The 25,538-nt window shown below is 36.4% G+C and overlaps 1 protein-coding gene across 1 annotated transcript in view; it reads right to left on the reverse strand.

Moving 5' to 3' along the window:
* LYST (lysosomal trafficking regulator) overlaps positions 1 to 25,538 on the reverse strand; it is an 84,975-nt gene that overhangs the window by 26,095 nt on the left and 33,342 nt on the right. The window contains exons 12-28 of the mRNA XM_062572298.1: positions 24,606 to 25,029; positions 23,417 to 23,561; positions 22,532 to 22,705; positions 20,646 to 20,806; positions 19,422 to 19,612; positions 17,599 to 17,844; positions 16,032 to 16,205; positions 15,297 to 15,446; positions 14,495 to 14,632; positions 12,177 to 12,375; positions 10,104 to 10,235; positions 7,088 to 7,718; positions 6,487 to 6,664; positions 5,372 to 5,541; positions 2,765 to 2,995; positions 1,591 to 1,757; positions 846 to 995 (exon numbers count right to left, since the gene is read on the reverse strand). Coding sequence (XP_062428282.1) covers positions 846 to 995; positions 1,591 to 1,757; positions 2,765 to 2,995; positions 5,372 to 5,541; positions 6,487 to 6,664; positions 7,088 to 7,718; positions 10,104 to 10,235; positions 12,177 to 12,375; positions 14,495 to 14,632; positions 15,297 to 15,446; positions 16,032 to 16,205; positions 17,599 to 17,844; positions 19,422 to 19,612; positions 20,646 to 20,806; positions 22,532 to 22,705; positions 23,417 to 23,561; positions 24,606 to 25,029 — 3,661 coding nt within the window. The remainder of the gene's footprint in view (positions 1 to 845; positions 996 to 1,590; positions 1,758 to 2,764; positions 2,996 to 5,371; positions 5,542 to 6,486; positions 6,665 to 7,087; positions 7,719 to 10,103; positions 10,236 to 12,176; positions 12,376 to 14,494; positions 14,633 to 15,296; positions 15,447 to 16,031; positions 16,206 to 17,598; positions 17,845 to 19,421; positions 19,613 to 20,645; positions 20,807 to 22,531; positions 22,706 to 23,416; positions 23,562 to 24,605; positions 25,030 to 25,538) is intronic.

The following is a 25,538-nucleotide window of genomic DNA, read 5'->3' on the forward strand; positions in this document are numbered from 1 at the left end:
ATTTGTTTCTTTAGGAAATAGCTATATTTTCCTGTACATGCTGGACCTTGTGTATGCAAGGTGCTATATTTAATAGGGTGATGGAAAAGTGTCTCAGAAGCTGACCATATAAACAAAAAGGCTGCTGAGGTAGACAAGGAATAACAAAACCTTTTATTACAGGTTAAGAAAAAGATGACAAAAATAGAACCAAAATACACATCAGGCTTTTGAATTAGGCTTCCTATAGTCTTAAGTGCAGCTTCATTTATACACAAGATATGCAGAACCAATTTCCGTCCAGAAGACTCCAAAAGCTTTAGAGGAAGAGTCACAAGCCAAACACCACTCCTAAAACTAAAATTGTCAATTTTTTTTTAAACAAGTGAAAAACAACCATAATAGAATCTAGCTATCTTGCAGGCCCCACTACTAATGTGGAGTGCCAGCTACTTACTTCAGGATGACTGCCAATTGAAAGCTGTGCAAGAATACAATCACACATTGTTGAGTTAAGATTACATGAGCTAACTTGATTCTGACGTTTCTTTACTGTTGTGAAACTACACATTGAATTGTTTTTCTTAAAAAGTAAAGAAATAGCGTTTTTACTATGCAACTTGTGAACTGGTATTTTCAAGAGAAGAAAATACCTGGCTTAAGCAACTGCAATGAGGACATAACCCCATCCTCTCCTACTGATAAAAACACACTTGAATTCAAAACAGGTACAAGCTACATTATTCTAAAACTTTGATTCACAAAAAGCAAAGGGTTATTATATCGAAATTAGAATTAAAAAGTAGATCAATAACAGCCAAAAAAAAAAAAAATGAGTATAACTATGCTACACTTTTGCCACTCACCAGTAATGCCTTTACGCTTTTGAAACATTGCATGATGAGGTGCAGCTGATGGGACAGAACTGGTCTGCTCCTGAGAATCCTGGTTTGCTGTAGTTTTTATTAATTCAATAGCTGCCAGAAGAACTCTCAATTGCAGAGCAACTGCCATATCTAGAGATATGAACAAAAGATTCATAATACATTCTTTTCAGTAGTTTATGTAACAACTATTCCAACAGTAATCATTTTTCACGCTTTTATGATTTGTGGAGTAATGTTAGACATTTCACATGTACCTTATCTGAACATTAACCTAAGTCTTTACTACAAGTCTTTACGGATTTTTACCAGACGTTTGTAAAAAGACAGACAGTTTCAGAACTGCACATTTCTCGATTACAAGAAAGTTGCAAGGAAAGCCACCTCACTATTACACAGATACAGACAGAATGGAAGTAAGTTCTCATGGAAAAGCCATAGGATTTGGTCCATCTGAAATAAGGCAGAGAGAACATTTCCATTTAAACATCCTGAATGGACTTTTACCCTTATAAACAAGCAGATGGTCAATCACTGTTCATTCATATTAGCAGAACATAATTCTTCAGCAGAACACAGGCTCCTTAGGCAAACTACTATAAGAACCATTTAAAAGAAAAGGAAGATGCAGCATCAGAAAACCCCCTCCTCCCTCAACAGCAATATATAGATAGATAGATAATGAGGGAGATTTTTTTCCAGTCCCATGACCACAAAAGCAACTTACTTTTCATCCTTGCATTTTTACTGTTGTGAAGATGCCCCAGCAGCACAATGAGGTCTTCAATAACACGAAAATATTGAGAACCTGAGGAGCTGCAGGCATGAATTGCAACTGCCACCAGCAACTGTTGTATATCACATGCAAGTAACTTGTAGTCATTCAGAGGAATGCTGTAAACAAAGTTATAATTACTAGAAACATGAAAATTCTGGTAGATTGTAATCTGTAGCAAGCCATATTAGCTTCCCATCACTGCTTCTGCCAGGTATACCAAATATTATATTTTACTTCATACAAAACTTCATACTAGCATACAAAACTTCATACTAGCTGAAGCATACTAGCTTTCATACTACAAAACTTCATTCTAGCTGAAGGCTAGAAAATTTTAACTAGTGAAGAAGCCTCTTTATCATTAACTTTTGCAAACTAAATGCCTGCAAATCTTTGAGACATTCTAATGTTAAGAATGTAATACAGCTTTATTGGAAAAGTCATGATGATTTATTCTCAGATTTGTACACTAGTTAAAAACAGATATGAGATCCTAGATTTCTCTAATGACAGCTCTTAAAAATGTAGGATTATACTTAATTAAAACTATACGAGATTAAGTGAAATCTGATTATTTCTTCGTCATATCATATAATAAAATGAACAAACAACTGCTTCCTTCACTTCTTGAGGAAGTGCAAAATGCACGTATTAAGTTATTTTCACATTACACTAAGTCTGCGCTAATCAAGTCATACTCAAAATCTTTAACAGTATAATCGCAGGTAGCAAAAGAGACTTCTCCTGCAGTTTTGACACTGACTACAGATACAGCAGAACGCTAGTATCTCCTGGGCCTTCACCCTACTGTGCAGATGAGATGCACTAGAAAAAGCATCCAAAACGCATGCATTGCGACAAACCCACATTCTAAAACATTTTATTTGAAAATATAAGGTATTGAAAGGGCATTTTATACTCAGAGTATTCCACTGTTTACATTGGGTATCACCCCCCTCCCTGCCAAAATAGCAGGTATAGTTCAAAATAAAGACCTCAAGAGCAGTCTTACCTCATATGTACTCTTCGATCATTTTAGAAAATAGTAACAATACAATAAACTTGAGTTTACACTAGATTTCTGGTTGCGTCTGAATTGTACAGCAACCGACTCAATACTCACTTTGTTTCCAGTCCGTTGAGAGCAGCTAGCGTATTACACAGCACATACAGCAAACCATTATCAAGCAGCAGGTCTGCAACTTTTGAGCATGAATTTATGATTTGCAGCAGGAGGCACAAGGAGTTATGCAGCAGAACGTTATCATACAAAGAGTTCTCTATAAGACCCAGAACAGGAATGACACACCATTTTTGAAAGAGTCCAACATTCTTGACATCTTCCAGATCAAACCTATTGAAATAAACACAAGTCAGTCCAACATATCTTTAAAATAGGATCCTGGAATATGTAAACAGTATTTTAAATGCTGGAAAGCTGACAGTCTATGCAAGCATTTTGGCAGAGATGTAGGTGGCAGTTTCTTGCATTTCACTGCAATAACAATTTGTCTAATCACAGAAATAAGAAAAACATACACAGAGGGGATGGAGTACCTCCTCAGCATGTTTGGAGATGATACCAAGCTGGGAGGAGTGGCTGATACATCCGAGGGCTGTGCTGCCATTCAGAGAGACCTGGACAAGCTGGAGAGCCGGGCAGAGAGGAACCTCATGAGGTTCCACAAGGGCAAGTGCAGAGTCCTGCACCTAGGGAGGAATAACCCCAGGCAGCAGTACAAGCTGTGGGCTGACCTGCTGGAGAGCAGCTCTGCAGAGGAGGACCTGGGAGTGCTGGTGGATGACAAGTTGACCCATGAGCCAGCAATGTGCTTTTGTGGCCAAGAAGGCCAATGGTCTCCTGGGATGCATTAGGAAGAGTGTTGCCAGCAGGTCGAGGCAGGTGATCCTGCCCCTCTGCTCAGCCCTGGAGAGGCCTCATCTCAGGTCCTGTATCCAGTTCTGGACTCCTCAGTACAAGAGAGACATGGAGCTACTGGAGAGAGTCCAGCGTAGGGCTACGAGGATGATCAGAGGGCTGGAGCATCTGCCCTATGAGGAAAGGCTGTGAGAGCTGGGCCTCTTCAGCCTGGGGAAGAGAAGACTGAGGGGGGATCTTATCAATGTGTACAAGTACCTGAAGGGAGGGTGTCAAGGGGACGGGGAGAAACTCTTTTCAGTCGTCCCATGTGACAGGACAAGAGGCAATGGGCAAAAACTGAAGCACAGGCAGTTCCGCCTGACTGTGAGGGGGAATTCCTTCCCTGTGAGAGTGACAGAGCACTGGCACAGGTTGCCCAGAGAGGTTGTGGAGTCTCCTTCTCTGGAGATCTTCAAGGCCCGCCTGGATGCAACCCTGTCTAACGTGCTCTAGGTGACCCTGCTGAGCAGGGAGGTTGGACTAGATGATCTCCAGAGGTCCCTTCCAACCTTACTGATTCTAGGATTCTATGACTTCATTTCCTTGCTGCTCTTTGAAAGGCTAAGTACATCAAAAATTCAGCTGCAATGGTCTACAATACGGATTTTGCAAAAAATAACAATTTCATTAAAAAAAAATAGCTATCTTTACAGTAATAAGTATCACCATTGGCACAGACATTATCAAGCCAGATACAGTTTCGCCTCATCAGAATAATATACCAACTGATAGCAAGTTTTATGTACTATATCTATTACTGCTTAAGGCAGTTTAATCAAGTTTGGCAACTTCTGGTTTTCCTAAATTGTGGAACTGTGAACACAGCTACAGGCCTTGTATTGCTCTCATGTATTAAGAAAATTGAATCACTACTAAAAGGTTATCATTTTATCACATGACTATTTGCAACCCAAGAAGCATCTCGGAGTTGTAAGAATTATCCTTCTAACCTCAATCCTTTCTGAGGAAACATCAGTTCTCTACTTTGAGGATGGTTAAGCAACCAGAAGGTTTAAGTCTTGCAATTAAATAGGAATATTTCTATTGGATGAAGATTAAAGCAATAAGGCAGGAATCAGCTGGTTAGAAGGCAACTAGAGAGGAGCTTTTGGCAGTATTTATGCACTGCTAGCTATACCTAGATGTTATGCTCTCCACTGTACAGTTATTAGTCAGACTAATTCTACAAACATCGTTTACTTGAAGGCAATAACTCCTCCTTTCCCATCAGGTGGTTCTTTCCTTGAAGTGGTATACCTGTGGGATGGGCCGTAAGGGAAATGGGGACATTTACACTTAAGCCCCAAGGCAGGGAAGCAACTGGCATCAAGCTTTTCACTGCTACTGAATTTTTAGTAAGTGATTAACGAGTCTAGAGACTACTGAAAACTTCTACAGATATAAATCAGCTTGACACAGGATGAGAGAGAGAAGAATAGGAAAGGTTTAATTGACTACAGTAAGTTCCGAGAGCCTCAGAAACCTTTGTGGTTCAAAGGCCTGAGATTTTAAGAGATTCCAGTTGTTCCACAACCTGACAGCTCCAGCTGGATGAAGCAGCTTACAGAAAGCTGAAGGACTACACAATAAGAATTATAAGAACTTTATCACGCTTTAGAAAGATTTCTTAAAGCTACAGCAAAATCTTTCAAAACAGTTTTGAAGGAACTGTGTTTGTGGTTGCCAACTACTAGGAACAGAATGAGAATTCGTTATCCTCATCCTTGCTATCAGATAGGTGCTGTTGTTCCAAGGCTGTTTTTAGTTCAAATATTAAATTATCAGGTGCAGAAGCAAAACAGTACTTACTCTTCATCCAGGCCAACAGAACGGCCAAAGAGCATTTCCAAAAAGCATTCTACAACTTCCTGAGTCCCCTGGTGAAGATACAATTGGTTGGCTAACAAGGAGAAGCCACGATTCTTTAAGAATTTCTCCTTCTGCTCCCTCCTTGCTCTGTTGAAATACGCATCCAACAACTAAAAATAAATGTATAATTATGATGTAAGAGTTAAACATTTAACATAGCTTCCTTGAAAAGTTAAGTTCTTGAGCTTATAATTTGAATGGTTTGGATTAGAAGCCTCAAAATATTTTAAATTTCAGATCAAAAACTCAAATTGCTCTATCTGCAACTATGATCTACATCCCCCTTGCTACACCAAACAGTTGAACTCATCCTTTTGATTTGAAGATATCTTAGATTTTCAGTGAAGTTGGAGGGGGAGATGAAAGCACATATAAAACAGCCTCAGAGTACATACATAAATGCATTAATTTTTGTTTTATACTTGTTAAATCATGTGCATGTGCATGCACTTATTTTTCAGATCATAATAAAGCTACATAATCTTCTTAGCTTTTAGATTAAAATACAAACCTATACCAAGTCTTTCATCTACATAATGTTATCATCCAAGAACACTTTCATTGTTAATACTATAAAAACCTCTGAAAATGTTTTAAAACCTCAGGTCCTTGCCCAGGCCATAGAGCAGTTACTCCCCCAAGAGAACTAAAAAAAAAAAAAATAAATAAAAATAAATAAATAAATAAATAAAAATATCAGTCTGAAGAAGTCAAAATTTTGCTTGCATGCTGCTTGAACGTTGTGTTTGATACACCCTATATTGAAGAAATAGTCACTGACTTTCTACTTTGTTGCTTCTATTTACCCTATTTATGTTATGATATCCTTCCAAGCTCTCTAGCTTAGATCATGGAATACGCATCTACTGAAAGACTCTTCAAATTCTTTTCTTTAAATCAGTAGGGGTTGAAAGTTCAAGCCCTGCAAAATTCAGAAGTAAACCTACAGAAACAATGAGCAAAAGAAAAAAAATACTAAGGAAACTTCATGTTTCATACATGTTAAGTAAACAAATTTGTAACTTTTTAACTACACACATTATATATAGGCCTACTTTAATGACGCCTTGTTGTATAAGAGGAGATGGGTGGTTCACAAGAACTATAAGATAATCAGGTTGGATAAGTTTGTCCATCACATCTTCTAACATAATATCTGGCAGGATTAGGAGAACTCCACGCAAGAGGTCATATAATCCACAACAGATAAGCACAAGACAGTCTTCTGTAGATCTGAAGACAAAGGAATAAATATTTTACCAGTTTGTCTACAACAGTAAACGAAGAGTGTACAACAGTGTTAGCTGATTCTTGTCGGAGGGCTGGGGGAGGAAGGAAGTCTCATGAACATTCCCTCCGTACTCTTACTACCATTCTTTTTTAGTGCCTACTTTGGGGTGTCAGATAGCAACTGATAACATGACTAGAACTACTTGCTTGAGTTTTTTTGGTAGTTCCCACTCCTACTATGCAAGATGGTATCAAAAATTCCTGATTTTAATAGTTGTCTAGGTAAATAATGTAAAGTTTGAAATATTAATTCTCCAGCCTACTAAAAGATTTAGTTTATTACAACCATTGACAATATTCTATTAGTTTTCAACTTGCTTTTTTGTAGAATATTAATCTATTAATTTGTTTTGTTTATCTGCATACCTATCATCAGGGCTTTCAGATTTTTTTCGGGTATTCTCACTAGCTGAAGAAAAGGCAAGACTTTCCCAGTCTTCAGGAAGTACATTCTTGTCAGCAAGGCTTGGCCAGCGTGCAACCACTGATGATCCTCCATGAACAGAAAATGCTAAGCCCAAGCCTGCAAAATTACTCTGGCTCTTCTGAAACGAAGAGAGTCCTTTCAGATTGTCTGGACGACGCAGCGATGGCCCAGGTGCAGCACTGCTGTCATTATATTTCAGCTCCGTATCTGTTTCTTTACTCTCAAATGCATTTTCAGATAACTCTTCTTTTGGAATGTCTTCAAATGTTTCAGCAGATGTTAACTCTGAGTCACAAACTGTTTTTGCAGACTCACAACTGCTAAGAAAGAGTTCCTCTTGTACTCTTTTTAAGGTTTCACTACTTCCTACAAAATCAACTTTACCCTGGAAATCACCGTAGTCACCCTTGCCAATATCCTGCAGGGCATCAATGCTCCTGCCCAATTTCTCAGTTAGCCTTTTTCGATGAACTTGAGGTGAGGAAACAGGAGACGCTGGTAAGCTTTTGCAAAGCCTTTTAGGTGCTTGAGAGTGCATCTTCTGCTGTACGCTCACCTTGGAGGCGATCCCTAGAGAAATAAAGGTACCTTTAGCATTTCTTCCACACCAGTAACAATGCTATCCCCTCAAAATTACTTTTCACATGTGTTCAACACTAATATCTGAACTCATTTTGTGTGTCAAAACAGATTCAGCATCTGGCATGTTATGCAGTCATACATTTGGCAAATCATATCTTAACAAATTTAGAAGCTACCTTAAATGCAAAATAAAAAGCATATAAACTGGAATTCCTGGGTTTACATTCTGATCCTCTTAATTAACCCACAGGAGGAAATCACATAGAACCACAGAAACACTGATGGTGGGAGGGACCTTTGATGTCATTTATTCCAAATCCTCTGCCCAGAGCAGGGTTAATTAGAACAGGTTGCTCTGTCCTCTTGTACAAGAGGTTTAATCTATATTACTTTTGCACTAAGGAACTGCACGTAGTTCAGACTTGTAATAAACTGTATTTTATTTAACAGTTTCCTTTTAAGAGTACATCTTAATCTTAAGCAGTCAAACTTTTAATGCAAGGCATTCATAAGGCACTCAGATATTTTTGTAAGAGGGACAGCAGTTTGCATACCAGCCTGTTAGAGGAAGCCTTCTAGTATTCTAGGAAAAGGACATTTTGCTCAGCCAGAAGTATTTCAAGGACTATGCACCAGTTCTAATGCAATGATGATGCATCAAGAATACTTTTGTGTGCTATACATTTTCTGTTTGCTGACACAGGTACCTAAAAGCCTCTTACTGGTATAGTCACACGGATGTATTGCCAGACCAAGCTGTCCTGCAGACAATAGCAGGATCTATACAGCTGCAGCCATCTCATAGCCAGGCTTGTACACATTATGAATAGTGTACCCAATACAAACCCACATGTAGGTAATATTTTTAAAAGCCAGACAGCTTAACTAAATTTGGAAATTCCAATTCAGCACACCACTCAGGAACACCTGCTTTTGCCAAAATTTATGTTGAACATTTATCTGTCATACAAGTAGTGTTTAATACAGAGATAGCAGTTTGGTAAAATATCAAAAATACTGTTTAGAAGAACAAAATTTTCTATCTATAAGTGGGAGAACGACCAATATTCATACAAAGTATAACACTGAAGTCTACTCATCATACCACTGCTTTCTGTAAGACACAAACTAACACTCTTCCAATTGAAGTAATGCTTGAAAACTCAATTTTCTTTAAGTAGCAACAAAACACCAATTAAAAAAGGTATTACATTGGTAAGATTCAGAATATAGCTATGTCATACATGATCTGAAAATAGAGCAGCTAAATTGGAGATGGGAGTAATTTGTTTTTACTACTCTACCTTGCATATATTCAAAAACTTGGTTAGATTGTGCATTTTCAGTTAAAAATTATTCCTCATTGTAAGAAAACTTAAATAAAGGCTTAGGTAGGAATTACAGGGTTTAGCTTTTGATTTGTAGGTGGTATTTCTCAATTTAGTATGCAAATCTAAAATTCTGAAAAATTCAGTTAAATGATTTAATTTTATAATATCTAAAGCATCACACTTTGCTGCAACAAGCCAACTGAAAGAGCTACCAGGCTGAACTAACAGTATCAGTGTTTTAAACGCTGAAATAATCCGAGTAGCTGGGATGAGCTGTATTTAGTCACTAACTAAATAAAAAAGCTGCATTTAGTCACTACTACTTTTTTGATAAACTATGACATACTTTGCATTCATAGCAGAGGAATTAAAAACTGATTAAAACAGTTATCTTTAGACCTCAAATGGATTAGCATGCCATATGAGACTGTCAAGGAAGTTGCTCACTTGTAATTTATATAACCACTGGTACATAAATTATTTATTTTTCTATGTATTTTCTCTGATGTAGGAAGGGTATATCTGCAATATAAATAAATACTAGTATTTTAAATGAACATTTAAGTGAATTGTGTTTAAATGAATATTAACAATTATGCTCTAATTAAAAAAAAAAAAGCATCAGCTTAATGGTTTTTGGATAGACAAAATAGTTGCTCACAGCTTGCTTTCAACTTTTCCCTGGTTAAGGCATTCTTATACTTCTCTAGCAAGTCTGGTTAATAAATGAGATTGTTCTCAGCTATCTGGGCTGCTCCACTATCTGAGGCTACTGCTTAGGAATTCAATCAAGTCGACCATGTATCCAAATCAGTGCACTGCCCTGTGAAGTCAAGTAACTGGGATTCATCAATATGGCAGTTTGTCTGAATTTCGCAATGAAGAGTACACAGAGCACATTCAATTCAATTCTCCTTATTCTGCTGAACAGACATCAAGCTCCAACAGGGGGTTAGTAAGAAATATTGGTGAGAAAGTGACTCTAAGGCATGCTAGTCAAAGGACTGTCTTAATTCCTTATGTTTTTCCAGCACTGTTTTACCTTCCAGTGGTGAAGCCGTAAATCCAGTTGGAGTTGTAATCACAAATGCAGAACTGTCTATTGACTTCCCACCACTGCTGGAATTTCTCAGGTACATAAGTGATTCAACTTTCTCCTGAAAAATTTTACCATCTGGAAATGAAAAATAAGGGAAGAATAATTACTTAGAAGCTTTGGAAGTTTGTATTCTTGATATATTAAGAATGATGACAACCAAGTTACATTTTAAGTTGATCACCAGAAGCTGATGAGAAATGCTCAGCTCAATGCTCTGAGAAAAAGCACTTGAACAATGTTTTCCCTTTAGTGATACACCTTCAAAATTTACTTCAGAACACTGGAACTATTAAGCTGTTCAAGAGAGTGTATTTAAAGATGGCCCCTCCTGGCACACCTCTAATAACAACTTTGACTTCTTGCAATGTCAGAGGGTTGCCCAGTTCCCAAACAGGTTAATCTAATACAGCTTAAAGTATAAAAAGTGGGCTCTACTTTTACATCTACTACTATTAGAGCACACATGTAGACAAATTGTACTGCCTTTGAACAGAGATCAGTTACTAAAACTGGTGGTAACTACGTGAAGGGAGAAAACATTTTGAACTTGGCACAAATTCTTAATGTTTATAAAGACTATGGCCAAGGATGTACAAGGCTAATACTAAGCATGAACTAGATATCTACCAGTCTCTCATTTATTAAAAGACTGATAAAGTCCCCTACTAGCTTAAAAAAAAATGTCTGCCAAAGCATTCCCCTGTACAAATACACTAAAGACAACAGTTGTCCTAGCTTTAGAAAAGTGGTGATGCAACCCTCACAGCACTCGGTTCTTTCCGTAACTTGTACACAATGCAGCGATGGTGCCTGACAATTGCACTTTAGAGTGTCCCTGACCATTTGCTAAAAGGGCTCCTTGGGCCTTTTATTCAATTCAGTAAAAAACAGAAAGGCATAGAAGGAGACAGAATCACACATACACATTTCTGAAGAAGCTTCATTTACAGGTAAGAAAGTCATTTCTCTCCCCACAAGGTTTGTTTGTGCATTGAGACATTAAACAATCAGCAACAATGAAATTGAAATGGCAGAAATACTTCCTAACTTGGATTTAGATCTGGTAACACAGCTAAGCTGCTACTTGCATTGATTTACATTTATAGTTTAGAGAGAAAACTCTGGGAACATTAGAGAGGTCTTTCCTGGTGCGACAGTGTTCTGTGAGTTCCCATCCACATAAGTTTTATGTAACAGACCATCTACCAATTTCTCCAGATTTAATCTAAACAGGCGTTCTACTTTTAAGTCTTCAGGTATAGCAGAAATAATGGAAGATCATGTGAGGTACATTAATAATTTTGCCAAATTAATTTGATTTACAATTCATGCCTGTAAAACAGATTTTTTTTTGTTTTTTTGTTTTGTTTTGTTTTTTTTTTTGTTTTTTTTTGTTTTTTTTTTGTTTTTTAAACTTAAAACCTTACCAGGTTTTAAGTACCTGGTACTTAAAACTGAGTTTTTGTACTGCTGAGTACACACAATGGAACACCTCAATTAAACTTTAATTTCACTAGAACCACAATTACCTAAATAGAGAGAATGTCATCAGCATTGGAAAAGATATACAAAACCTTGAATGCCTGCCATTGATATATTACACTCTTGAGCCTAAACTTCTGATGCTTCAGAACCAACTGTATCTAGGCGTTCCCAAATTCGTACATATTCAAAAGATACTGTATCCATACACACTCTTAATGTTACACATTCCATTTAACAGCATCAGGCTTTCTAAAGACAGAGACAATCACCAGAGAGATTATCTATAGTGGTAGACAGAAGAAAGTTTACCTAACAAGCCAAGCAAAATAATGTAAGAGAAACCTTCTAATACTGTAAACAACTTAAAGTTCCAAAAGTTCAGTAATTCTGTACATAAAATTACTATGTAGTAGTATCCAAAGAAGATATTCATAGAAGAGTTACTTATAAATAAGGGATATTTTTTAGATTTTAGTTTAGGAGTAGACTTGCATCTTATTGTCTATTTCTACTTAAGCATGATGTATCTACCTATGTGCAGGGAAAAGTAGAAGTTGGTAGGATTGTGACAAACATATGTATTAGTGGGAGGGTGAACTGCTAAGAGGAAATTGAAGATCAGTGTCAGCAGCTCCAGGTCAGGGGGAGATCCAAGTACTTCTTCAATTATTTTCACAAATGACCTACAAACCTCCCGAGGCAGGGATGCAAGATGCCCTTCTTTATGTTCCTAGAAAGGAAGAGCAGGACAACTGTAAGTTACTTGTATTCTTATTTGGTTGTAAATTTGTCTTTTCTTCTTAATTATCATGCTATAATAGAAAAACAGACAAGCAATAAAATCTGTATTCTTTAATTTAAAATAAATTACTGTATCTATTAAACATTACCTCAATCTAGCACTCTTAAAATTCATACACAAAGAAAATATTGCAAGCTCATTTTTAGAAAAGCCTGTCTCCTGCATGCTATACTACTTTGATTTGAAACACTGGAGCCTTAAAATATGAGTCACTATTGAAATAGTTGTTCTCTGTCATTATATTATATATTTATCAAAAAATTAGGATAGTTTATCATACTGAAGTTTCAAATACATTAAGAATTTTCTAGACAGTGCCACACTGGGACTCCTATATTCCCACTACAACTACTATTTTTATTAAAATAAACATTTGAGATTGTATCATTAGTGACATCTATAACTTCTATTTGATCAATTCTTACGTAGTTCAAGAGTGGATATTTGAAAAGTTATCGAACTGAGCAATGATACTCAAAACAAGTCTTAAACTTTTGGGAAGCCTTGCTTTAATGGGAGCATGGTGACTAACTCATTTCCGACTTCTAATTTTTCGGTGCCTAAGCATTTTAACTCAGGCTTACGTATGAAAACACTAACTGAAATTAATTTTTAAGTGAGGTTTTCCAAGAGGATATTTTATGCAGTTTTAGCTTCTCATTCTCCAGTAAATTCCATAGTCTGTTGGCCAATTTGAGTAGTATCTCCATAAGCATCTATATCAGTGTTTGCGTTCATGTACATAAGACAGGGAGAAGTGTTACGTAATATTCTCTGTCTTGTCATTTGCATTAATGTACATTTTAAGCAAGTAACAATACCATTAACAAGCTGTAGAAATGAGGAATATTCCATAAAAATTAAGAAATTTGAAGTTTACAGCAATAAAGATGATTAAAAGACATTTACAAAAAAAATCATTAAGGAGAAAAGCAGTAAGTGGATTTCATTGGTTTGTGATTGACACGCTCAGGGATAAGTAGTAATACAAAGGAGAACAAACAGTGCAGGAAAAAGACAAAAACCACACAAAAAACTTCCCAAACAAGCATGCACTATGAACAAGAAACTAATTCAAAATCATGTGCCCAAGAAATGGCTATCAAAAGGTTTAAGCTTTTCTTCAAAGTCTTTTTGAGAACAGCTATTCATGGTACAGAGGAAGCTACTACGGCCGCACCATCGAGAGGGATGCTCAGTCTTTGACTCCTGCAATCCAACTGCACTGTTAGCTCTGTAGTGAGATACACAGCAGATAATCGCTGCTACTTGCATGGTTTCTTCTGCTAGTGGTGTAACGAGACAGGTGAGCCTTCCTCTGTTAGTAGTCTATAACTAGACTGTACAGTCTACTACAACAGGGGACTTTGTCCTGTAGTGCTGTGACCCTTTTCGCCACAAGTGTGAAGACAGTTCAAGAAATTATAACTATTATTTCAATGTATTTAACTTCATTTTTTTTTAAAAAAAAGCGCACGAATACACACATAAAATTCATTAAAAACTCTGCATAAGTTTCAATTTTGGTCATCATTACTTAGGGACCTGCTTCAAAAATATACGAGCATAGCTTGTGTTTGCGTTTTCTTGGAAGTCACACAAATTAGATCATCCCTAAAGCATAAAACTATTGCTTTCTGAGAGTCAGAAAGACAGGCAGCACAAAACTCTTACAATCTGTGCTTCTCCGTAACAAAGACTTGAAGGTAAAACAAGTGAGACACCTCAGGCCTGTAAAGGTTCACAATTTATTTCTACTCCTACTTACACGTGGTTTGTACAGGTACCCTTGTATCTGTGCTTTCAAATAGAACCAGATAGTTAAAATCTCTCGTCTCTTCTGTTCATCAGAAAAAAAAATAGCATTGCTCACTCACTACCACACAGCAACAATGCCTGAAGTGGATGAAAAGCAGCTGGAAGCACAGAGGACAAGCCTGGGTATAGTTTACAGAAGTAGATTTTTCAATAGCGTTCAGTTTCATTTTTTTTTCAAGTTAAACTGAGTATTTGACAAGCACAAAATAAGATTTCAGACAAAAAGTACCTGCAGAACTTGACAAGTTAATAGGAAGTGATGTACCACTTGAGCCTTCAACAGCTGTTTAATGTTAAACATCTGTTGGTGATGGTTAGCTCTGATAAGGATTTCTAGAGCTGCTAACAGAGTTTCCCAAACACCTTCCTGAAAAACAAAACAAAAACCCCAAACAAAATCATGTGTTCAAAGTTACATTTTTGAGTCTATACTGAGAAGTTCTAACAGATTATGAAGATAACCATATGAAAGTAGTTTCATACCAAAATGTGCATCAGGTCATAATTAGAAGTCCTCAAGAGTCATGCTCATTAAAGGCACAAAATTAAGCACATTTTAGTGATTAAAGTAACAAAAACACCCCACCATTACTTCTTGCCTGTACTGAGTTTTGTATACTCTGTTTTACTAACACCAGATAGTAGTTTTTGACAATTTTTTAAGTGGAGGAGGAAGCAGGTGGTTTTCCTCAGACTCAATAGGTTTCTCTTAAGAATTAATCCAACTTAAGTCACTGACATACTTTGAACATTTATTGCAGAAATAAATACAGAAAGGTAACCTGAAGCACTGACAACTGGGAGCTTGATATTTCTACCAAATAGAAATCTCTTGAAAATCTACCAGATATTTCTACCATTTCTATTCAAAGAAAAAATAAGGACCATTACTTTTGGACTATTTTAGTAGCTACTGAAAAATAATTGGAGAAATTCATTTCAAACTCCATAATACTTTGTAATTATTTTACTTTATTTTTTCCTTGGCTACAAGCCAAATTAAATCTCTTTCCAAAAAAGAAGGTAATTACCTTTGCTTTAGACCATATTTTCCAGTCAAGAAGGAGTTTCTCTAACAACTCAACATCCTGAATTACTGCAGTAGAATCTGTGTCAAGCATGAATTGCCCATTCTCATTTATATAGAGAATCTCATCACTGCAGCATCCTTCAAGGAGAGTCTTAAAGAAGAAAAAAAGATTAATTTTGAAGGTTGCAAGCAAGAAACAGAATAGATGATCTCTCAGATTTATGAAAAAGTTCCTTAAATGGACATCAGCCTTTTGGATAGGGAAATCACATAGTCTACATGGCCAACTTTGAAAATAGAGTTTAGTAAAACCTGGAGGCGTTTTCGAAGCTTCATAAGGCAAGTATACAGAATTTTTAAAAACGAAGGTGTTAAGAGTCAAGATGGCACTGAAAACCTTAAGTCATGACTTCGCATGTAAAAAGCTTCATTACTTGAAGACTACAGCCACACCTCCTAACAAGCTCTGAAACACAGAAAGCTCAGCTTTCATTTTGTTAGAAAAAGGGCATCCATAGGAATTCTGCCCAACAGAAGACACCAGTCAGCCTCAGGGAGTACTGCAGTTTTCTTCTATACTTACAGTAAAATATTCCTGATGGGTGTTTTTATGAAGTAGAAAGGGTTATTCCCCATTACAGGTAAACTCTCTAGAGCAGTTATTGTCAAGACATTTCAAATAACCAGCAGTTATACAGACTGTCAGCAATCTGTATATAGACAAATAGTATTGTACCTTCAGCATGCAAAATCCAACAATACATTTTGACTTGATCAACACTCGATGAACCATGGAATAGCCATTACAGTTTTCCATCTCCTGTATTCTCTGTTGATTGTATTTTGTTAAAGATAGTATAAGTTGAAGTGCTAAAGCTTGAGTGTCTTCACAGCTGCTAATCTCTACAACCTGAAGAAAAAAAAAGTTTAATAAATCAGTTTAAATGAGAAACATTTAGAAAACAAAAGCCTTAATGCTTTGTTGAAGTCTTAAATCATATCTTCTGGATTATATTTGTTTTAAAGATTTTTCTGATTAGGTACATAACTTGCATTTTTGCATTGCACACATGCACACACATTCAGATATTACCTAAAATGACAGAATTCCCACTGTGGCAAATTATGCTCTGCTAAGCAAGTAAGAGTCTCATAACAAGAATCTCTTTTTAAGAACAATTTGTTCCATATAAAATTTAAGAAAAAAATGTCAAATTTTTTCTTAGTACAGTAAGGAATCAGTTCTTATTGGTTCCATTGCTGCTGTGCATCAGTTAACTCTGTTGCACTTATACACATTCATATATAATGTCATCTAACAGATCTGAAACTGTTTGCTAGATTTACTGATGTAAGTGCAGGATACAGCAGAGGCTGTAACATGTGGTTAGTAGGTACTTGTACAGTATGATGTACTTTGAACAAGGATTTTTTTCCCTCAGATTGCATTATCAGGAAATATCAAATTACAGCAAGCAGCGTCTTCATAACCAAAAGCCTGAAGACCTATCTAGTCTAATGAGCGTTGCTTACCCCACATACACTTTTAGAGTACTAGCAGTGTCACACAGGCATACAAAACAAGTAAGTTTCAGGCCTTCATTAGTATCTTGCAGGAACTTTAATACTTAAGAGATTCTTAAGCACAGATATCGACCTTTCCACATACAGGTCACAGCAGAGAAATAATTAAGGCTCATAGCCTATTTTTGAAATTAGAACTTTTATTGGACAGAATAAGCCTTTGAACATGGCTGGACAGCTTTCTCTCATAAAAACTTATTTTTAAGTAATAGTCAAAAGCATTGAATGCTGCAAAAGTAGTTTTACATTTCTTCATACTTACACTATAAATATCCCATTTTTAAAATGTTAAGTTTTTAAAGTGTTAAAAAGGTACAATGAATTGGGCGTTAATATTAATCAGCATGCCACTAATCTAACACTTAGATTTCAAGATTAGAGACCAAAATATGAATTCTACAACACTTTAAAAATAAGCAAACTGTTGCCCTTGAGAAGCCCCCCTCTCTCAGAACGCAACATCACCTCATACACACTAGCAATGTTATAAACAAATTGCACAACAGAACTACAACTGTTGAAAGTTTCCTGCTTAAGATAACATATACCATGCAGCCTTTGTGTTACGCCACAGAAAACTTTTCTACAGAGTTTCAGAGAAAGAAAAATCTCAGACTTGTTAACACGAGTAAGATAGCTATAATAGGGGTTTGGCTACCCAAGACCAAAGGAAAAAAATCTTACAGAGCAGAGCACACAACTCCCCCATGCCTCCTTACCCTAGCAAAAAGAAAAACAAATGCACCAGTTCCTCCAATTTCATGTAGTATGCCCTGAAGGGTTTTATATTCAACAGGTTGAAGTATTTTCAGGTGATGAGAATCCAACACACCACTCTGAACTTCTTTTGAACTGAAAGGTCGCTGAGAAGGTACAGTTTTCACTTGACTTTTCAATCGAATAACAGGTTCATATATAGTGTATTGACTAGGACAGCACGTGGTATAAACAACAGCAAGGCTTTCCTGAAACAAGAGAAGTTTATAAGCCAGATTTGAAGAAAGTTGAACTGATTATTTAATACGAGAGGGGAAAAAAAACACACCTGACAGCAAGTAGTAGTAAATTTGGCAGTTCATTTCTACTTTACCCTCATTCTGCTCAAAGTTTTCTATAGATGTGTATGCACTAAAGTAACAGGATTCCCAAATTTTAGCACCGCTACTTGATAGCTATTACCAGAGACAGTTAAGAAAACACTAAAAACCCAAGGATTTTCTCATCTCCTGAAGAAGCATCAGCACTATTTGATATAAAAACTGAACTATCTGACCGAGTTAGAAGAAAAGACTACACAGAAGTACTGGGCAAAATTTCTTTCCCTTTCTAAAAGTGGGCAGACATTTTAGCGTCCAAAACAGACATTTTGAAAAATAGCAGCTCTCTTCTAAATCTTTAACTGTAAACTTGTTCTTCAATCAGCTATGCTGTGAGAGAATCTCAATAGAAGATTGCATCACTAAAACTTCTGTAGTTTTAAGCATGAAAAGACTTAGCTCAAAACAAAACTCCTATGAAAGGCAACTGACTCATTTTTACAGAAGGTGTAGAATGATCACAATCTCTTGCAGATGAAAGCACTCTAAATAACAGTTCAGTCACTTTTATTTTCTATGCAGGAGATCAGTTCACTTCTGAGTAGTTCTATTTTCTAGTTACTTGGAGTTTTGTGAAATAAAGCAGGCACAAAAGTTGCACGATGCTAATTTATTAGGCTTTTCGCCTAGTTCACTTACCCCTTCTTAACCCATTCAGAATTTAGTGCCCATGTTTACAAGGACTGCATCCAGACAGAACGAGCTTTTGCCTACAGCTATGTTTAACAAGATCAGAAAAACCCCTCTAGTGGAGACAGTTCATACAGCAGAAGCTACCAGTGAATCAAGACAACAGCCCAAATATAATAGGCTCTTTTGATAAAGTAACTTTCTTTTATTCTTTTTTCTAGTATAATTAACTATATTTATATCTATGTCTGCAAAGCTATGAGTCACAGGAGAAGAGAAGACAAGACCTCTCAGCTGGAAAACTACTTTTCAAACTCAGTGCAAATCTACATCGTCTCAAAACCCCAGAAGAATTGGGATTCCACTTTATTTCTTGCTTCCTGTTAGAGTACACTAAATACCATCCCCCACACCACCATCTATCTGATTTTAATGTTTAGAAGGTTAACGAGGCTAAGCTATCCCTTTCTACCTTTATGCTAATGAAGAGACTAGGCAACTTCTCATTTTATAATAGGTGCTTAACACACCCCTGGAGATGCCTGCTTCTATGATACAGAAGCACTACAGCATTGTAAAAGTTAGGACATCTAAAAGTTGTCACAATTCAGACTAGAGAAAGATAAATTCTACACAGGCTGTCTGTTTCAACCCCATTTAAATAAATGGAAAGAACAACAGTGACTTTTACTAAGGATTGAATTTATCCCTGCTTGCTTTGAAAAAGTGAAGCACTGAAAGGACAGCAAGAAACGTGTTCCTAATCTCTTGATCATTTCTAAGATAGAGAGAACCATTTTTAAATTGAAACTTACAACTAAAGGTCCAACATCCACTTCCTTTTTGGTCATGAAGAGCTCCTTAATTTGTTCACATTGTAGAATATCTTTACTTATGTACTTAGAGCAATTGGTCAATGTTTTGCCATATTTACAAGGCATTACAGATGTGAAGTCTGGTCCGCAGGCATATAAATAGAATGCTTCCTCTGGTCCAATCTTTGCACCTAAAAAATCCGGAAAAAAAAGTCTTTATAGTCTCAGTATACAGTAGAACAAAACTCAGACATTGGGTAGTAGTCTGCATCAGAGACTTTACAAGGAAGATAACTGGCTAGTTTTGTAGGACCTGCTTATCAGAAACTAGTACGGTCTGATGCTTAACTACTGCAGATCAGTGACTTCTGATACATCTCACAGATCAGATCAATTCAGTGGCAAGGGTAGCTGAAATTAGGTCAGGAAGATGATGTGGACAAACTGAAAACCAGTGTGTCTGAATCAATTATTTTTTCTGTAATTTAAAAGAATCTATCCAAGCATTCTCAGTTTTCAAGGCATAACAAGATTACAGATAATACTCTAGTCCATAGAGAGTTGGATAGTGTAACTCAGAAGGATACAACAATGGTAAAAGTTCATTTACCTTTGGAGGGAATGGTAAATCTGATTTACCAAGGGAAAGAAAAGAAAAAACTACACAGAAAACAGAAGACCAAAATGGACCTCCTTCCCCTTTTCAGACAGGGAAGCGAGCACTTCCCAGGTCATCTGTTTGAGATTGTTTCTTCAACAGAAGCATCTCTTAGTTGATTAAGATTCCTAAGACATTCAGCTGTTCTGTTGTTAAAAAATGTCCACATGTCTAAACATAATTAGTTTGTAGCTTTAGTTGAACAGCCACATGCTTCCAGAAAGACCCAGATCTATGACGTGTGGATGCATAACAGTACAGCAGTAAATCCAGGGCTCTCTAGAGGAATCTTCTGTAAACACATGGCAGGCAGTACAGATTCCAGTTCCAGCAAGTGGAACTTACCTTTCCCATGAAGGGCTCATCTGCAGCATGCATTTATATTCATACTCTCCCAGATATATTACACCGCTAAAGAATGTATTGTTGCTTTTACTGTAGTAAGTTGGTGTTTTTATGTCAACTTATAAAACCATAAAAAACAAAGCTTTAATGGAGGGGAGGAGGGAGATCAAATGAAGGTTTATGCTATTTTAAAAAGAAAAAAACAGTAAGTATACAAGTACCATTAAAGAGAAGCAGATTTCCAAGATCCCATCTACCCGACAATCGAAGCAAGTCTTCTTGAGAGGATGTACAATGGCCAATCATACAGAAGGTTTTGTTACTGTCAGAGGATAAACTGGTTTTCCTTGGTAGTGTATAATCTAAATTAATTTCACATTTCCTAAAAACAGATAAAGCATGTATAAATATTGAGGACTGATCAAAATTGCTACCCCAGGTATTCAGCTTAGACTTATAACATTTAAAAAATTTAGTTACCAAAATCAAATTAGTAAAGCTATTATCAACTTCTAGAAGACTTAGTACTCAGTTATGTTAATGTAACTTATGTGTGTGAGTATATAAATACTACCTAAAATAGGAGAAAGAGGGATGGAGTCACAACTGCGCTTGCCATGCAGTCAATTTTCTAGAAAGGAGTTTCCTCCCCTCTTCCTCCTTGACCTCAATGAAGAAATACACACACACACACACAGAGTGATGTTATGCAATTCTAAAAAAATACATCATGATTTGTCAGGTATTTCTACTGTTCCTAAAGAAACAGAGGCCTCTGACCATGCCACTGCAAAGACTGTAGCTTACAACATACGCTGAAAAAATACTGTGTCCAGAATTTTCTGATGCAAAGGAACCTTTTCAGAGCTTATGCATACCCTCTGTGCTGTACAGCCATGGGAAATAAGCATGATGCTCTCAGGAAGCATCCCATAAACACAATGTGTGTTTACATGGACAGCTATGAATGTCATTTGAAGTTTCCTGGAGGAGTCTAATCCTGAATACATTAGTAAATTGGGCACTCCATACATAGAGTGGCCTCATTAACTGCACATATGCAGAGCACAGTATTTTCATTTTTTCCAGTGTCTCCATATTTGGGCTTTATTGCACATCTGTATGCACAGACTGAACAAAGGGGAATCAAGTTCTTTAAAAATTAACTACATGGTTTCTAGAACAGATCAAAACATGTATTATACTTTACAACTTGATTCCTAGGTTATTTGCACAACTTTAATCAAGAAAAATGATGTGCTTTTTCTCAGATACAGCTTTATTACAATGATTCCTGAAATGACTTGTTTACTAACCAGGGTTAAAATTTCTTTAGAATCTAAGAAAGCAAAGAGTAAAGAACTATGGAGCACCTAGGTGTTTTAGAATATAGCACTTTGTACTCCAAGTATTAAGTAGGTGACTAAAGTTTTCATAGTTTAGACTTTAGGAACAGAAGAAAAACTGATAATTTTCCTTTTTCAAACAATGAGTATTTCTTGCAAGCCCAGACTCAGACCTAGCATCAAGTACTTTAGTTAGCGGCATGGTCCTTAAGCCTTCAGTGGAAAAAGTATTTTCTGCTGCCAATTCAGATCTTAGATTGGCAGGTATATTTTTCAGAACTTCTTCCTTGCTTATTTCTCTCAACTACATAGAAAATCCAGGGAAACCGTTTTTTAAGGGGACAAAATGATTGTTTTCTCACCACCTCTTATTCATTTCTCTTTTCAACAACATTGCCCACACCTGAACTATACCTCCTTAATTCTGATTATTAACTTAACCAAAAAGATCATGCCCTCTGCTAACTTCACAGTATAGGGTTTTTTTGGATTTGATTCTCTAAATCCTGTATTACTTTCCTCAGCTGCTTATTCCTGATCAGGAATCTTTGGTTCAAACACTGCCCAGTGCAGATCTCAATGTTTTTATTCAAAGAAATCACAACAATTCTGGATGTAAGGGGTATCGTGCTAGGAATTTCCCTTCCTCCCCCCAAAAAATACTTTAGCCTGCATGAAAGTAGCATAAATGTTTTCTTACTAATTTACATCATCTTAGAAAAAAGACAGAAAGGTCTAGTTGCGACTGATGTATACTTTACCTCTGACCAGAAACCCACAGCAATAGCTTTCCATGGATATTTTTCTTGCCCTCTGGCTGCTGCAGATACGTTATTGCCAAATGCTGCCACTTGCCCACAAGAAAAACATTCTCTGGAGATTCAGTCTGTGCCAGCAGACCAGCTTTCATCTCATCGTTTGGATCCATGCACATACTACAAAAATAACAGAGGAAGAACAAGTATTTATTTGTTTTCAAATCTGCATTTTTAAAACCAAAATCTGCATTCTTTTGGCCTCACAGTAGTTTAGGTTATACTGCTCAACTTTCACAATTTTTTTTTAGTAATAACTCTGTATTTAGAAACTAAAATATAAGCCAGGGAAATCTTCAGATTATGGCTTCAACTTAGTTATTTAACCTGTCTGCATGAGTCTACTTACATTTAAAATAAGGATAATATCATCTCTATTTTACAGAAAAGTTCAGTTTATTGAAAAATGCAGATGTCCTGTGAAATAGTTTTCCAATATTGCAGCTTCAGACCCATTTTGAGGATCCGTTATTTGTGGGATTTAATCTTACAAACACCTTTTAAGAGATGATTCCCATTTACATTTATTGGGTCACCTTCATTAAACCTTAATTGCTATCTTACATTGCATTTCATTTGACTGATCTTGCATTTTACTTTGGGTATTTATTATATACCTATATGAAACATCCAACACCAGAGGCTGACCTTTTAAGCAAATAACTTAGATTTGTAAGCAATAAACTTGGTAACATCATTGATGTTAAAGTGTCATTAGTGTCCAGGATAGCTCTCCTGCAGAAATTGCATTCTCAGCTAACTGCTATTAGAGGTTAGATAAAACAACATACACGCAAAAGTAGTCTTGTAAACTTGATTAATGCACAGTACCGAAATATGAAAGCTCCAGTGTTCAAATCTGCCCAGATTTGTATCATCAGTGCTTTGGAGCCCAATGAAATTATATGAATGCAGCCATCTTCAACAAGTTTATCTCCCAAGCTTAGGCATTCCATTCCTATAGACTTGGTTTCTTCTAGAAAAAGAAGTGTTTACATGCAATTACAGTACAATACAACAAATACACACCCTACCAGCTCTCAAGTACAAAAAGAAATAGCTCAGATACTGAAGAGAGTTGTTTTGAAAGGGAGCTTACTAGTATGTACAACCCTTTTTACAGATTTAGGTCTGCTTGATATACTGGAACAGAGGTGTTCAATATTACATTGCATTTTGCATGTTTTTGTTTGTAGTCACGTAAACCCACTAAGCTTTAATACATTGTCTAATTTAAAGATAACATATGACATGCTGAAAGTATGTTCTTTGTTCGAACTCTTAGTTCTTTACAGTTCCTTAGATTGGTCTTTACAAAGCAAAAGTAGAGGCTTTCTAATGAAAGCAGTGCTAGTAAGTTCCAAAAAGACCAAGCAAAACAAAAAGAGAAAAAAAAAATCCAGTTTTTATTTTTTACTGTACTCTGAGTAAAAGCATAGCAGAAATTATTTTAGGTGTTATGGTTAGAATTGAGAGCAATTTTTTTCCTAGAAATTACTGTCCAGAGGATTGTGCTCAGAAGAATTTGGGAGCAGGTAAGTCTTCATAAAAGCTGACTCAATAAATTCAGAGCCTTGAATTCTTGTGAATTCTTCCAATTCTTTTGAAAACAAAAACATAAAAATCACTTGCTTCATCAATACAGGAGAAACCATATACATTTGAGAGTAGTAGTATTCTCCCAAGACCTTTCAGCTGCTGCATAGAATATTTTCATCCGCATAACATGAAATGGCATAAAGACATTTTACTAAGGTTAAATTCAATCAGACACTAAGTTTCTAAGCTAACAAGAACAATCAAGCTCAAGAACTAAAGCTGACAGTGTTTTATACATATATTTTTACATGCATCTAACAGGACTCAAAGAACAATCCAAAAGGCTCAGTCACTCCTGTTTAGTATTCGTGATTTAGAAGAATAAGCTGCAACCTCTTGTGTATGACAAATCCACTAGTAACTCTTATAATCAGAACCCCAAATCATAACTAAATAGAAACAAGTAGTATTAAGCCTTCACCTGTACTGTCAAAGCTGTTCTCTCTTACATTTAACAGCTTGCGTCTTTTCTTGACCTTCTTCCCCTTTTCTGTTGAATTTTCTGCTTCATGAAGACACTCCAGATGAAACCACAGTGAGACACTGAAGCCCTCAGACATGTGTGGCCAACAGTTTTGTCCAACTAAAGGCAGGTGAATTGGGGCTACGTACCAAGAAGAAAGCAGCTGGTGAGTCAAATTTTCACCATCTGCCTCTTTCTTACTCTGTGAGAATTTTGCTCTTTTTGACAGCCCCGCAGTCTTGCTGTTGGGCGTACTAGCAGATTTTTGTGAAGCGCTGCTACTTAAATGTGTGCCATGTAGCAAAGGAAAGGTAAGGTACTGTAATGGATTCATATACATATTAGTTTCTACAATCTTCAATACACCCTTAAGTAGTATCTCCTAGAAGAAAAAGAGATAAATAAATACAAATCAAACTGTTTGCACACAGACTTCAGTTATTTTTGAATTTTCTTCCATTGTTTTTTTCCTACAGTGTTCTATATAAATCAATTGATAGGTATTTCAGCAGTAGGTCCCTCACAAGCAGCAGATTCCAGCATTATACAAATTGACTTAAGACAGCTTACAAAGTACTTCCTGCTGAAAATGCAGCATCCATTCCAAAGATATTGAGATGCTTTATAACCTTATGGGAATGGCTTTCTAAGTTTTACAGTATTACAGTATTACAGCATTCACTGTCAACCATCGTCACAGTAGTGTCAGTCTCCTCACAATTCTAGAGTTTTCTTGGGCTGAAGAAAAAAGTCACCAGGGCTCGCTCTTCAGTAAGACACTTCAAACTTTTTCTCTCTCCCATTTCCTTTTCATCTCTTGAAAAGGAACTATTCCAAGAATGAACTTTAGTTGCATGGGTCAGTTATGATGCTGCTGTTCTAATATGCTTA

This window comes from Rhea pennata, chromosome 3 (assembly GCF_028389875.1).
Source record: "Rhea pennata isolate bPtePen1 chromosome 3, bPtePen1.pri, whole genome shotgun sequence".
In the NCBI taxonomy this organism is placed as follows: domain Eukaryota; kingdom Metazoa; phylum Chordata; class Aves; order Rheiformes; family Rheidae; genus Rhea; species Rhea pennata.